The sequence below is a fragment of the Mustela erminea genome, chromosome 3, assembly GCF_009829155.1.
Source record: "Mustela erminea isolate mMusErm1 chromosome 3, mMusErm1.Pri, whole genome shotgun sequence".
Lineage (NCBI taxonomy): Eukaryota > Metazoa > Chordata > Mammalia > Carnivora > Mustelidae > Mustela > Mustela erminea.
The window spans coordinates 157,373,507-157,386,944 of NC_045616.1; the positions used below are offsets into that span (position 1 = coordinate 157,373,507).

Below are 13,438 nucleotides of genomic sequence, written 5' to 3' on the forward strand. Positions count from 1 at the left end.
TGTCTCCATATTGTTCTGTTAAACTCTTTCTGTCCCCTCAGTGCCTTCTCACGTTTGGTCATGCACTGCTACGTATTGGCTCACTGGCTCTCTTTTGTGGGCTTCTGTCTTGCCCTGGCCCAGGTCAGCTCCGGCGACAGAGATCACGCCGTCATTCAGGTTGACGCGGTCTAAGCGCGTAGTCTTACAGCCCGATCCCTTTTCCAGCGAGCTCTCACATCTTGTCCTCTTCCTCCTCAGAACTACTTTATCAACATTAAAATATTTGAATTCAAGTTAATATGCCAGTTTAAAAAAAAGAAAAAGAAAAAGAATGCCCAGCTTTTGATTCACGATTCTGGAGGCTCCATGATTCATCCTTAAAAGAAGTGAACCACTGCGCTGAAAATATAATCAGGGAAATAATGAACATGGTCCATGGAAACTTTCTGTTTGGAAAATGTTCAAAGATACATTTTTGTGAAATTAGTTTGAACAAATTGAGCCGAGGAGCGCGTGATATGGTAGCTGCTCCCCGGAGAAGGGAAAGGTTGGGGAAGCTTGGTGCTCAGAGCAGAGCAAGGGAGAGGACACACAAGGTGTTTGACACTTTGAGTGGAGCGTGTAGACGACCGCCCGTTAGCGAAGCTCCCCGAGACCCAGGGGGAGAGTCCGAGGAGAGCCTCGGGCCTGCAGGGTGAGCCCTCACATAGGGGAGGGCCGATGTCATTCAGGGAGAGACGGCACGGGTCCCCTTGGTACTGGCTGCTCCGGCTAGAATCAGCAAGTCTATGCAAACACCACATTTTCTTTCTTTTTCTTTTTAAGATTTTACTTATTTGACAGAGGGAGGCACAGCAAGAGAGGGAACACAAGCAGGGGGAGTGGGAGAGGGAGAAACAGGCTTCCCGTCCAGCACGGAGGCTGATGCGGGGCTCCATCCCAAGACCCTGGGATCATGACCTGAGCCAAAGGCAGATGCTTAATGACTGAGCCACCCAGGCGCCCCATGAACACCACATTTTCCTGAGGTCATATTCCTGTGGAAGCAAGAAGGAATCAAGTTGGCTGGTCGCACTTTTCTGGTTGGACGCAATGGCTTTCTCTCTGCTGGGGGCTCCGTGAGTGAAGGACCTGGGGATCTGAGTGTCAGCCCTGACCACCCAGGACACGCGTGATGCCCCGTCCCCCTCTTCCCTAGCTACTGCCATCACCACGCCCACAGGAACGTGGGTCATCAACTTGTCTTTCAGACGCTTCAGTGACCCTCCAGGGGCAGCCGACGTCCTAGCTCCTGTCTGGGTCGCTGTCCTGGCCTTCTCCATTCCGACATGAGCTTCGTTCCATTCCGGGCCACTCTTGGGGTCTCCTCGTAGCGGTGGTCTCTCCTGCTCTTGACCTGGTGGTCCCCCCCCAATCTTCCAGCTGCCTTTTCTCTGATCCTTTCCTTCTCCAGTTCTTAAGTTCACCTCTCCGCCGGTGGTCTTCAGTGTTCTTGTCCTCATTGTGATGGCTTGTTGGTCTGTCTGGTCTGTCGGCTTTGTTTTCCTCTCTCGGCCCCAGGACATGTGCTCTGTCGGTTGCCCCCGCACACCCCCGGGGGTGGGCGAGAGGAGGGCTCCGGGGCTTTGGGGCTCTGTCTCCGGCACCGCCCCCATATTTGGTGCCACATCTGCCGAGAGCAACAAAGACCCTAATTTAGTATACAGAATGCAACGTTTATGATTTAGCTTGTTAAATAAATACTGATATGTTTACTGATATGCATGTTTTAATAATCTACATATTTTTGTATATGCGTATATGCTTATTATTTATATATTAATTTGCATATGTGAATAAATGTGATCTATATTTTGATGATTAGCAATCGAGTGCTGAGCACTTGTCACTCTTTGCCTTTGCGTGTTGGGTGTTGTTACCACCACCGCTCAAACAGGACGCAGAATGTGGGCTGGGAAGTAACTTAATGGAGTCCACACAGCCAGTAGGTGGCAGTATTGAGCCATATATACCTACACACGTCTCCCTACCGTGTGTAGGTCTGTGACACGCACAGACCTGCATATACACATACACACATACAAACATGTGTTCTCTACCCACCTGTCTGTCTGTCTGTCTTTTACTGGAAATCTTGGGGAAAGCTTTAGTACATCAATGGCTTTAAAACCACATTGTACTTAATCTAACTTAATTTTAGTGTAATTATCCATGCTTCCTAAATACCTAGATGAAATTAGTTTACTTTGGAACACTCTGCAGCAGATTTTCATGTAGGGGTAATGAGGGAAAGAATGTGCAGAGAGAGAGAGGGGGTATGAAATCTAGATATATATATGGAGATGATTTGGGTAGTGACTGACATCAACTAATTTGGCTCACTGTATCCTGTCAAAAGACTGTTTTCATTCACTTCTGTCCTGTTTGTGGAGTAGCTTGCACTCAGCAAGTATCGTTCTCAAATTTTGGTCACCCTTAAGCTTAACATTTGCATGTTTGATTATTCACTGTCATTATGTGGAGTCCTACTAGATAGAAATTAATTAAGAGGGAAATCAGGAAGGGCACCTGGGTGGCTCGGTTGGTGAAGCAAATGTCTTCGGCTCCGGTTATGATCCTGGAGTCCCGAGATCGAGTCCCACATCGGGCTCCCTGCTCAGCAGGGAGTCTGCTTCTCCCTCTGACCTCTCCCCTCTCATGCTCCCTCTCTCTCTCATATAAATAAATAAAATATTTAAAAAATAGGAGGTAAATCAAGAGTAGGTCACGAAATAATAATTATAGGCACCATTTATTAGAATCATACTGCGTACCGGTCTCTTTAATCCTTATGGCAAAGTAAGTCTTTTGTGCCCTAAAACATCATACGGGATAAAGGCAAATTCAGATGTCCATGCTCCAGCCCAGGGTTTCAAGCTGGGATGGGCAGAGCCACAGCCCACATGGCCTCCATGCCCAGACATCTAGTCGGACTTTGGCCAGTGTATTCCAAGGTGGCTTTTAACTGAAAAAAAGATTTATGATAGATTCTGATTCTAGTAAGACTTTTGTAGAGTTGGCAAATTGGGATTCCTTTCTGTCTTCAATACCCGTTGGCATGAATTTGGACAAATATTTCTGTATCAGGAAATTATCGATGATGGGTCAGTCATCAGACTGAACCACCAAACACAAGGTCGCTCCAAACGGATGCAGGGGATGTTACATTAGAAAGAAGGCAGAACGGAAGTTTCCATCTGGATGCTTGCCATCTGGTTTTAGCTGGTCAGAATCTTCTCCAAAATGTTGAAGCTGTTCTTCTCATTACTCATGTTTTATCCCATGGATCTCTTCTCTTACTCCTGTCTGCACGGTCGCTGATAAGTAAATGTATAAAATAAAAGTTCCTTTATCATGAAACATTATTTCCTCTTATGGCAGGACCTATTTTGTAAGATGCTGTGTAATGCATGACTTTTCATGTTTTCCAAACATGAGAAAAAAACAGCTTCTCCGTCCATATATTTATAACGAGCTGACAGATACGCATGTCTTCTGTTGTGTTTTGTTTTCCTGAATTGACGGCACACCTTCTCTTCATGTGTAGCTCTAATGACAATAAAGAAGAAAGGACCACTCAGATCTCTCTTCCACGCACTCACGTTCATTGTAGACAAGAAGGCAGCGCCTGATTTATGACTTGTTCAGTTCACTCAGGAGTGACAGATTAGTAGTTTGTGGTGAATTGCATTTTAACAAGAGACAGAGCTTCGATAATGGAAGGGAAACAGTATGCATCTTGTTACACTGCCTGGCAGGATTCAAACGTCCCCCACCTCCAGATTTATATCTATAAATGCGGGAGATATTTGGCTGTCTGTCTAACAATTATTCCGGCTTTTTTATTGTCTTTGGAGAAGGAACAGGATGCTGGCTGAGTTTCAGAAGGCTCTGCTTTCCAGGAAACGGAGCTTCCTGGTTTTACGGCAGGTCCCGCCGTTGGGGACCCATCATCATCCTGAAGGGCCATCGCGGGGCAGCACGATGGGTTTTCAAGGGTCTGTTAGCTCCCTGACTAAGTGACCTTCACTGTGTGGTGCATTTGAGAACAGCATCTACTACACGCCAAGCACAAATTCTCCCCCATGCTCTCAGCTGGAGAAAATGTATTTGAGCATTTCTGTTTACAGTGTGCCTTGTCGTCCTACCATAGAACTGTGGGTGTGGGGTGGGGGTTGGAGAGCCATTAGAGGTTCTCGGTGGACAGAGGAAGCTGTGGGCTGCTCCGCACGGTATTAGCCAGTACCCCCCGTCTAGGAGGCATCTGGGTGAGGCCGGTCGATGGAACAGAAGTAAACGTGCTCACAGTCACTCGTGGGCTCTCTGGGGAGTGGTGGCACCATCCGCCACGTCGTCTCTCTAGCTGGAGATGCTTTGCCAGCAGTACCCTCGCCTAATGACCCCTTGGACTGTGACAAAAGGAAGTGTGATTCTGGGATGTTGTTAATATAGTCAGTTATTCTCTTGCAGCCACTGTTTTTTGGTTTTTGTTTTTTTCCATCATAGTGTAATGGTCGGAGCCTAGGCTCTGTGGTCGCACTGTCTGGATTCAGGATCTGACCCTCCCACCGCCACGCCCCCTGTTGGCTAGTTGTGCAAATGCGGACAGTTGGCTCATAACTAATAACACAGCACCTACCTCTGTGATTTGTGTGGGTTTCATGAGCCTGTGAAAGCGAAGCTCTGAGTGTAGGGTCCGGCACAGTAGCATTAACCCTCTGCAGATATGTTTTGTAAATTATAGACTCGGCTTTGACCAGAAGAAACCACGACAGACCCGTTTATCTTCGCAGCTTCTCGTTTTCTTGCTCTAGACTTGCTAGAGACACACACTCTGGTCTCCAGGCGGTGTGTCCTCAAAGTAGTAGCAGGAATCGGTCTTTGTGAGGGTGTTTGATAAACTGTGGACTCGGCCTGCCTCTCACCCATGTGTGCTGGTGACCGTGACCCCAGGCTGGTCACATCCAGTCCTGTACCTGCTTTCTTTGTTTTCTCCATCTTAGGTCGGCTCTGTGGTTGCTGTTGTCATGGTGGCCATGGTCATTTTTGCTGTTTGTGTTTAGTATAATGATCAAACCGCGGTCCGGCTGTGGAGCCTGGGTACAGGCCGTATTCTAAAATGATTTAGTCTTCTCTTTAGAATTAGACATAGAAGTGAGTATTTTCTTTAGAAACCAAACATAGTTTTGTAATTGTTCCCTATCTTTGCTTGGAAGGTCTTCTTCAATGAGTCATTCTTTTTTGGAGGCTCACTGAACACAGATTCAAAAATTTCCCCCTCATTTTGCTGAATGTTCCCCAAAAACACAAGTCGCCTCCTGTGTCTGTGAGCATCTCTCTCGGGTATGAGAGCAGACTGCACAGAAAACACGTCCAACTTCCATCTCCTACGTTCTAATGCGATCGACGCTCCTTTATACGCACTCCGGGCTAACGCAACAGCCATCTGACGGGATGTTTGACAGCTTATAAACAAGAAACAGTCCTTACTGAAGTCTCTGCTACCTCATGTAATTAAATGACGTAAGAACAATATCATGGACTGAGAAGACGACGTTGCATGTACAACATACATGACCTAGAGTCATTCTCACGCCTTTGCGATGTAAAGTAGAATTAAAAGGAGAAATTTTGTGATGATATCAAATATATCTGTTAATTGAAAATTGGCAATGGGTTTTTGGATAGAAGAGCAGTAGTTGGGGCGCCTGGGTGGCTCAGTGGGTTAAGCCTCTGCCTTCGGCTCAGGTCATGATCTCAGGGTCCTGGGATCGAGCCCCTCAACGGGCTCTCTGCTCAGCAGGGAGCCTGCTTCCTCCTCTCTCTCTGTCTGCCTCTCTGCCTACTTGTGATCTGTCTGTCAAATATATAAATAGATAATCTTAAAAAAAAAGGAAGAATAGTAGTCAGTGCCACCTCTGAGTCTACATTCAGATTTGAGGCGAGCCTGTTGTCTTACTTTTCACATTAAAGTGTTGTCTTGTAGCCAGACTTTTAGTTGTCCTGCCAGTAGCATGTGTATTGGTGTACACGGATCAGATCCGGCCAAGTACAAGGCCAATTGAATTGCCCCCAAAAGCTAATTGTCCCTGAAATGCGTCCTTGTGGATATAGTGGTTGTGTATATCTTTCCATTAATTTTGAACACGAAAGGTTATTGCCATATTACCGTAATGGCGCCATAAAATTCAGACACTTGCTAATTGAATAGAAGGCCCCTAGCAGTAGAGGAAAGAGTGAGAATCAAGCCAGGTGATTAGAATTTTTGAAGATAAATGATCAGGCATCTCCGTGTCAATCATCAGTGGGCTCAAGTAAGCAGCTACAAGGTAACACTTTGAAGGGTATATGTGAAATTCAGTTGGCAAACTCTAAATTTCCAAACACCTGAAGAGCTTGGTGATGAAGTACATATTTTGCCATCATTGTGTCATTTTGGAATCCCTATTTTTAAGCTAATTCTGAGACGAGGAAGCCGGAGGGTAATGACCGCATCCCCAACCCCTCCCCTCTTTCTGTGTGGGTTTCCCAGCCACCCTAAAATAAGAAAATAAGAGCTGGTCCTCACAGTTCCATGGTCACTATAGTAACTGGAATTGCTAAAGCGAATTCAGGGCACTAACCTGATAGTTTCAATGTGTATTTCAGTTTTCACAGATGAAAACCATCTTCAAGCTCTCACTGAAAGCACAGAAATTCTGTCAGTCATATTCCTGCATACAAGTATGATGTAAGAGTTCTGTCGTCTTCTACACATACAGACATGATACCAGACCCTTCCATTCTGAATCGCATCGTGTGTTTCATCTCGTTTTCTCCCGAGCTTTCTGAGGGGCTCGTGAGAACGTGTAAATGACCAGCGTATGTTGCTTTCAAGGGTGTTGCAGACTTTCGACAGCATTAATGTTCTCTGACTTGAGTGCTGCGTTCACTCAGGATGCTTAGGTGTGGAATCGTGCAGGCAGTTTCTCCTCACTTGGAACTTGTGTCTTAACTTCTGCCCTTGGCATAGATCGCTAAGCTGCTCACGGGGCCCCCATTCTTCCCTCAGAACCTGGTGTTGTCTGCACAAACCCACGTTTCCTTGGACAAAATACCAAGGAGGTGAGACTTAAAGAAAACACTGGATGAACATTGACACTTTCCTTCTTTTCTCTGGCCTCCAGAACCAAACTTCGTGTCGTCTTACGACATCGGAAATTTCACCTACTTCTTTTTCCGAGAAAATGCTGTGGAGCACGACTGTGGGAAAACCGTGTTCTCCAGGGCTGCCCGGGTCTGTAAGAACGACATCGGGGGGCGGTTCCTGCTGGAGGACACCTGGACCACGTTCATGAAGGCCCGCCTGAACTGCTCCCGGCCCGGGGAGGTCCCCTTTTACTACAACGAGCTGCAGAGCACGTTCTTCCTGCCCGAGCTGGATTTGATCTACGGCATCTTTACCACCAACGTGTAAGTGACTGGGAAGAAATTTCTGTCCCTGCTCCTCTGTTCATGGTGAATGAGTCTACTGTGCTTTGACCTTTGAGGTTGGAAAGTTGCTTTAAAAGAAATCTTTCTTGTTTTACTGGGCTAATGGCCAAACAAATGTTTGAATATGAATTAAATATTATGCAACGATACTGTGATTTCTGAGACTGGTATTAGGAAAAGGAGGTGAAGCAAAAAAGTTTCAATCTCTCCTTAGGTAATTATCACATCAAATTAATTTGACTATTAATTTCTCATTCCTGATTTGCCAATGTGCTTGGGACACTTTCTGAAATGCTGTTAAATGATCAGAGGCATTTTCTTTTCTACACACAGGTCATGCATTTCTGCATAATGAAGGCGATGTTGTCTCAAAAGAGTCTGATCTCTGAGAGAATGTTACTCAGGCCTGACTCTCTGCTCATATGTGAAATGCACATTCTGTCTTTCCTGGGGCTACGTTTTAAACCATTATTCCCAGAGATGGCTAACTTGGGCAGGCCTTTCTAAAATGATGATGATACTTTTAAAGTATTCTTGAAAAACTTATAATGTCTTTTTTTTTTCTTGAGGGGAAATAGGCTTAGCTCCAGAATTGGCAACCTTTGGATGAGGGAAAGAAAGCATGGAAAGTCTCCTGGTCTTTCTTTCACTCCTCGTCTAGAAGAGTGTGGCGTGACCCACACTTATTTCCTTTCCTTAGTTGCTGTGCCCTGAAAGGATCACAGCCCACGCCCAGGGGTGACAGATCACCTTTTCATACACAGACTCTGGGTTCCCGTTTGCCAGTGGTAGCGGAGGTCCATAGTGTAAGCTCTGCTTTGGACCATCTTTGAAATCTTTAATCTGGCGACCTAACAGTGTGTAGAACACCCGAATTTGGGGGGTTCCGAGTGCTGATAAGGGGGACGGGGTGAGTGGCCATCCTGGCGTGGCCGGCATTGTCCTGGTTTCAGGATGGAGGGCGGCTCCACGTCCTGGGAGACCTCCCAGTCCTGGAAGAGTCCGGGGAGCCTGCGGAAATTGCTGGAACCTCACTTCACTGATCCTCCGATCTTCCTTCCCCATTACTCTTCCCCTTGCTCCCGCGCTGAGTTTAATGTTAGCAGCCGCTTGATAGTAACATTCGCTGCAGAAGAGTCTTCTTTCTGACGTGAGGTTAGAAGAATAAGACAGAAATGGATGGCTCCCCACCCACCCGTACCCCACCGTGACCATCGTATTGTAAGCCCAGTTTTCAACTCTGGAGGTTATTTTCTTTCCCTGATAAGTTTCTTTTAAAAAAAAATCAATTTACAGTTTCTGTATAGATTTGCTTTCCAAAACCTGGTTTAAGGAATAGTGTTGGCTGCCGAAGTCGGATGATTGGTTGCTGAGCTGACATCAGTTTTATGCACAATGGGAGCCTGGCTTACTTAGCTGTTCATTTCCCTGGCTCTGGGCAAAAACGAACACTTTAAAAAGTCATAGAAGTACCACGTCTCGGCCATTCCAATGGTGAATGGCCAATTCAGATACTCACAAAAATGAGTTTTAGACTGTTCTAGATGATTGTGCCGTGTCAGAGATGCCCATCGTGGGGGAAATCCCCCAGTCCATAACGTCTACACTAGCAGAGAGAGAATGACTAGACCTTCCCTTCCTCGCTGGAATACTTCTTATCCCCAGGTCTTGGGAAGAGCTTTCTGCTCTCTCTATTTCTAGTCCGACGGTGGGCACTGCCTCTCCTCTTTCTTGTGTCTCAGACTTGAGCTTACCCTATGCACAGATGACCATGTTCCTAAGAAGATTTGCTCTGAACTGAGAGAAAGTGATGATCACGGGCAGTTACGGCCCCGCTCTGTGTCCTGGCTCATGTCGGTGGCTGTCAGGCTGTGGCTAAGCACCCGAGTGCCTCTGCTCATGGTTCTGGTTTGCCTCTCTGTGCCCGTCATGGTCTCTTAGCCCCGGGGAGTGGGGACAAAGCTCACTGTTGTAGCTCCTTCTGCCCCACGACTGTGGTGGTTGTCTCAGCCCCTTGGCTGTTCGTTGGGCAGGAGAAGGGCAGTCCTCCTGCACTGCGGGCTCTCAGAAGGTTCTACTGCCTCGTTCCTGGCTGTCTAAAAACGGCGGCTCCCAGAGCGCAGAAACCAGAGCCGTGCTGGAAAATACAGGTTTACTTAACCAGACAATTTTTTGCTGTCGCCACACTTCATAAGAGGGCACTGCGCTCCTGAGAATCTCCCCTTACAGCCCCCTCTGCGGAGCCTGAACTCAGATTTGAGGTTTCAAGATTTCCTATGTCATATTTTTCTCTCTGACCCTTTGAATTGAAAATTCTTTTTTAAAATTTAAAAAAAAAAAAGATAGAAAGGGTCTCTGACAGGTACTTTTTGCAAAATGCTTTTATTTGGTTCTTTTTTTAAGGCTTACAAACACAACTATCTGGGGTTTTATTTTTTTATTTTATTTTTAAAGATTGAATGCATTTACTTGACAGAGAGAGACGGAGACAGTGAGAGAGGGAACACAAGCAGGGGGAGTGGGAGAGGGAGAAGTAGCTTCCCCCTGAGCAGAGAGCCCAATGCAGGGCTCCATCCCAGGACCCTGGGATCATGACCTGAGCTGAAGGCAGAGGCTTAACTACTGAGCCCCCAGGGGCCCCACTATCTGTTAAAAAACAAGCAGCAGCAGCAACAGCAGCGTGCCCCAGTGCCGTCTAGAGGAACCAGAGGAATGGTTGGGTCGAGAGCCACGCTGGACTGGGGACAAGCTCTGGCCCCGGAAAAGGCCTCCCGTGCCCATCTTCACAGTCCTCTGTCCCTCTCGCTGCGGCTGAGTGAATGTGTCTGTCCGGCAGGATTAGAAGTGTCATAATTGCTAAACAGTCTTGTTTCTACCCCGAAATTCCTGGGCTTCCACAAAAGAACGGCAGAGACACTCCTGTCTCTGTCTCGACTTTATCCTTGGGGTGTTGGGAGATGGTGATCTTGAGGTCGTTGCAAGGAGCCTGTGCCGCGCAGCGCCCTCGCGGGGCTGTCTGACCTGACCCCCTTCTCTCTTCCCCGGCCCCCCAGGAACAGCATCGCCGCCTCGGCCGTGTGCGTCTTCAACCTGAGCGCCATCTCCCAGGCCTTCAACGGGCCCTTCAAGTACCAGGAGAACTCGCGCTCCGCCTGGCTGCCGTATCCCAATCCCAACCCCAACTTCCAGGTAATTGTAAGGGGGGCAGTGGGGCACTCGCTCCCCTAGAAAGCAGCACCGTGTGTAGACAGGCCCGGCACAGCTGAAAGCCGGGAGCCTGCCCTGCGCAGCTGGAAGCCCCCCAGCCCTCACCGACAGGCCCCCCCAGGCTTGGCTCGCGGAAGGGGCTGAGGCCTTGTCAGCAGACACGCCCAGGCTGCAAAGGGCCTTTTGCCAGCTGGGATACCCGAGGCTGAACTGCGAAAGGCCCACGTGGAGCAGCCGGCTGGGCATCCAGTGTCAGTGAGTGGTAATGACGGCGGACTCTGTGTTCCCACAAGACGTGCTCCCTGACGATCCCCACCGCCCCGGATGGGGCCCAGGCACAGAGCAGGGCAGAGGCGCAAACAGAATGAGCGCGCTCCCTGGGGACTGTGGTGAGGTTTCCTCTTGCAGTGAGCGGAGGCCATTGTGCAGCTGGGGTGCAGCACAGCCCATGGAGGCCATTAGTTTATGAGTCACAGAGTCACGGGATATGTGAGCTCAGGGCGCCTCTGTACGTCGCTGACTCCCATGCCCCGATTTTAGGAGCAGCTGAGGCCTGAAGACATTACGTGATTTTCTCAGGTTTGCTCGGTCTGCCGGTATATGGGCCTGTATAGGAGCCCCAGCAAAATAGCACCCACAGGGCTGCGTGAGCAACAGACCTGTGTTTTGTCACAGTCCTGGGGGCTGCGAGTCCGAGGTCCAGGTTCTGGCCGGTTCAGCGTCTGGCGAGCGCTCTGTTCCCAGCTTGAACACGGCCCCCGCCTCACCGTGTACTCATGTGGCCGTTCCTCTGTGAGGGGGAGAGATGCTAATCCTGGGGGTCAGGGCCCCACCCCGGTGGCCCTGTTTAACCTTCATTACTTCCTTAGAGGCCGCATCTCCACTGAGACAGGCACACCGGGGTTGGGCCTTCAACCTGTGCACTGGGGGGAGAATGAACCTTCAGTCTACGCAGCCGCCCTTCTGACGAGAAGGCTCCTAGCATCACCGTCCTCCCGCTCAGGGCGTACTTTTTAGTGGCACCAAGTTCTAACTCTGCGGTGGTCATGTATGGTAGCAACGGTGCCGGGGTCGGTAACCAGCTCTCCCACAGACAGAGAGGGCCACCGAGCACAGCGCGGATAATTAGGCCGGGGACACTGTCTGGCTGGCAGCTGAGCCGGGATGGCGAACTCGGTCCTCAGATGCGAAACCCCAGCCTCTTCTGTCTAAAGGAGCCTCGGTTACCCCAACGCGTGAGTGCTAGAAGCGCCCTCTGGACGCAGGCCCCCAAGTTCAGGTTGGTTGATCAGCGCAACACACTGGCTTTTGAGAAAACTGAGAATGTGGAAAGGCTCCGTGATTTCACATTTTCCTTGGGCCTTGGCAGGAACCCTTCAGCTCTAATCGTTTTACAAAAGGGTTTTTTTAAACTTCACTTTTTCTTTAAGACCATGGGGATTGAGGTGGTTTTTACCCGCTCTTTCCTGTTTCCTGCTTTCCTTGAGCGTTCCCTTGGCATCTTCCTTCTCTCATTCCCACCGGTCAGACGAGAGAGGTGGGATACTGAGGCACAGGAGTATTTTAGGGACAGACTTTGATAATCCTGATAAGGCGCCTTGCTGACTGTAGAAGGTATCCGTAGAGGATGACTGTTAGGGCCCATTTACTGGGTGCCCTCCGGGTGGCACATGTGTGTTAGATGTTGGTCACATGCTTCTTGCCGTCTCCTCTCCCCAGTCCTGTGGGGGGGGCGTGTCATCCGTACGTTCGAAGTTGGGAAACTGAGGCATGTGCATATTTTCCCGGCCCTGCTACCGAGAAAGTCTGGTACTAGACAAATTCCTACTATGGGTCAGGGGAGCTAACGGTTCAGCAGGAACCTAAACTTGAGTAGCCCCAGCCCTTAATAATGTCAGTATGAACTCAAGGCGGACCCTTTGCCCCTCTGCTGCATGTCTGCACCCAGATTCCACGCTGTCCCCCAGATGTTGCTGGGGGGCAACATAACTGTTCATGAAGTCCCTTCGTAAAATCCTGAAGGTGAAATCGATCATTCCATTTAAGAAAGTTCTTGGTAAAATCCCAACGGTTAAAAAAAATTAACAAAGATGCTCACTATATTTATAGGGTACTTTTAATGCCTTGATGTTTCTGTTGCAAAAGTCTTCACAATGAATAGTGACTTAATAAGCCCGTGATGCCTTTCCACCTCCGAGCAGTGGATAACTTTGAGGCCCTTTGTCTGGATGTATTTGTAGCCCACAGCAAAATCCCTCCTTTCCAAAGGCCACGGCATCTGGTTTTATAATGCCAGTGTCGCACAGAGAGCTCACTCACGTTTATGAGATGGGAGTAGGTGCTTCAACCAAATGAAGCTTGTAGAGATGTGGCCCGCATTCCAGGCAGGAAGCTTGCTTAGCTGGGCTGAACTCCGTTTGAGCAGAATTCAAGATTTCCAGAAAACGAAAGTTACAGATGATGAGGATTCCTTACATAATTTCTGGTACAAGTAAGTCCCAAGGATTTTCTTTCTGTTTACCATATTTGATAACCGTGTTAGCGCAGGCATCCGGACATTCTTGAGACCATCTAGCAGGCACAGGGTGGGAATACACTTCGAGCCGAGGATCCCTCCCCTAGTCATGTATCAACAGCCTTCTGTTTGCGGTAACCAGCAGTGAGAAGTGGTTTGATTTTTTTTTAATTCTTGTTTGCCTGCTGACATTTGGAATTTTATGCCGCAGTTGTAACTAGA

The 13,438-nt window shown here is 48.4% G+C and overlaps 1 protein-coding gene across 10 annotated transcripts in view; it reads left to right on the forward strand.

Moving 5' to 3' along the window:
* The window catches only part of SEMA5A (semaphorin 5A), a 460,606-nt gene that overhangs the window by 315,057 nt on the left and 132,111 nt on the right, over window positions 1-13,438 (forward strand). For all 10 annotated transcript variants that reach the window (XR_004284305.1, XM_032337782.1, XM_032337773.1 and 7 more), the window contains 2 exons: window positions 7,188-7,473; window positions 10,548-10,683. Coding sequence is in view for 9 of the 10 variants with exons in the window: in XM_032337782.1 (XP_032193673.1) it covers window positions 7,188-7,473; window positions 10,548-10,683 (422 nt within the window). In the remaining variant the exon portion in view is untranslated. The remainder of the gene's footprint in view (window positions 1-7,187; window positions 7,474-10,547; window positions 10,684-13,438) is intronic.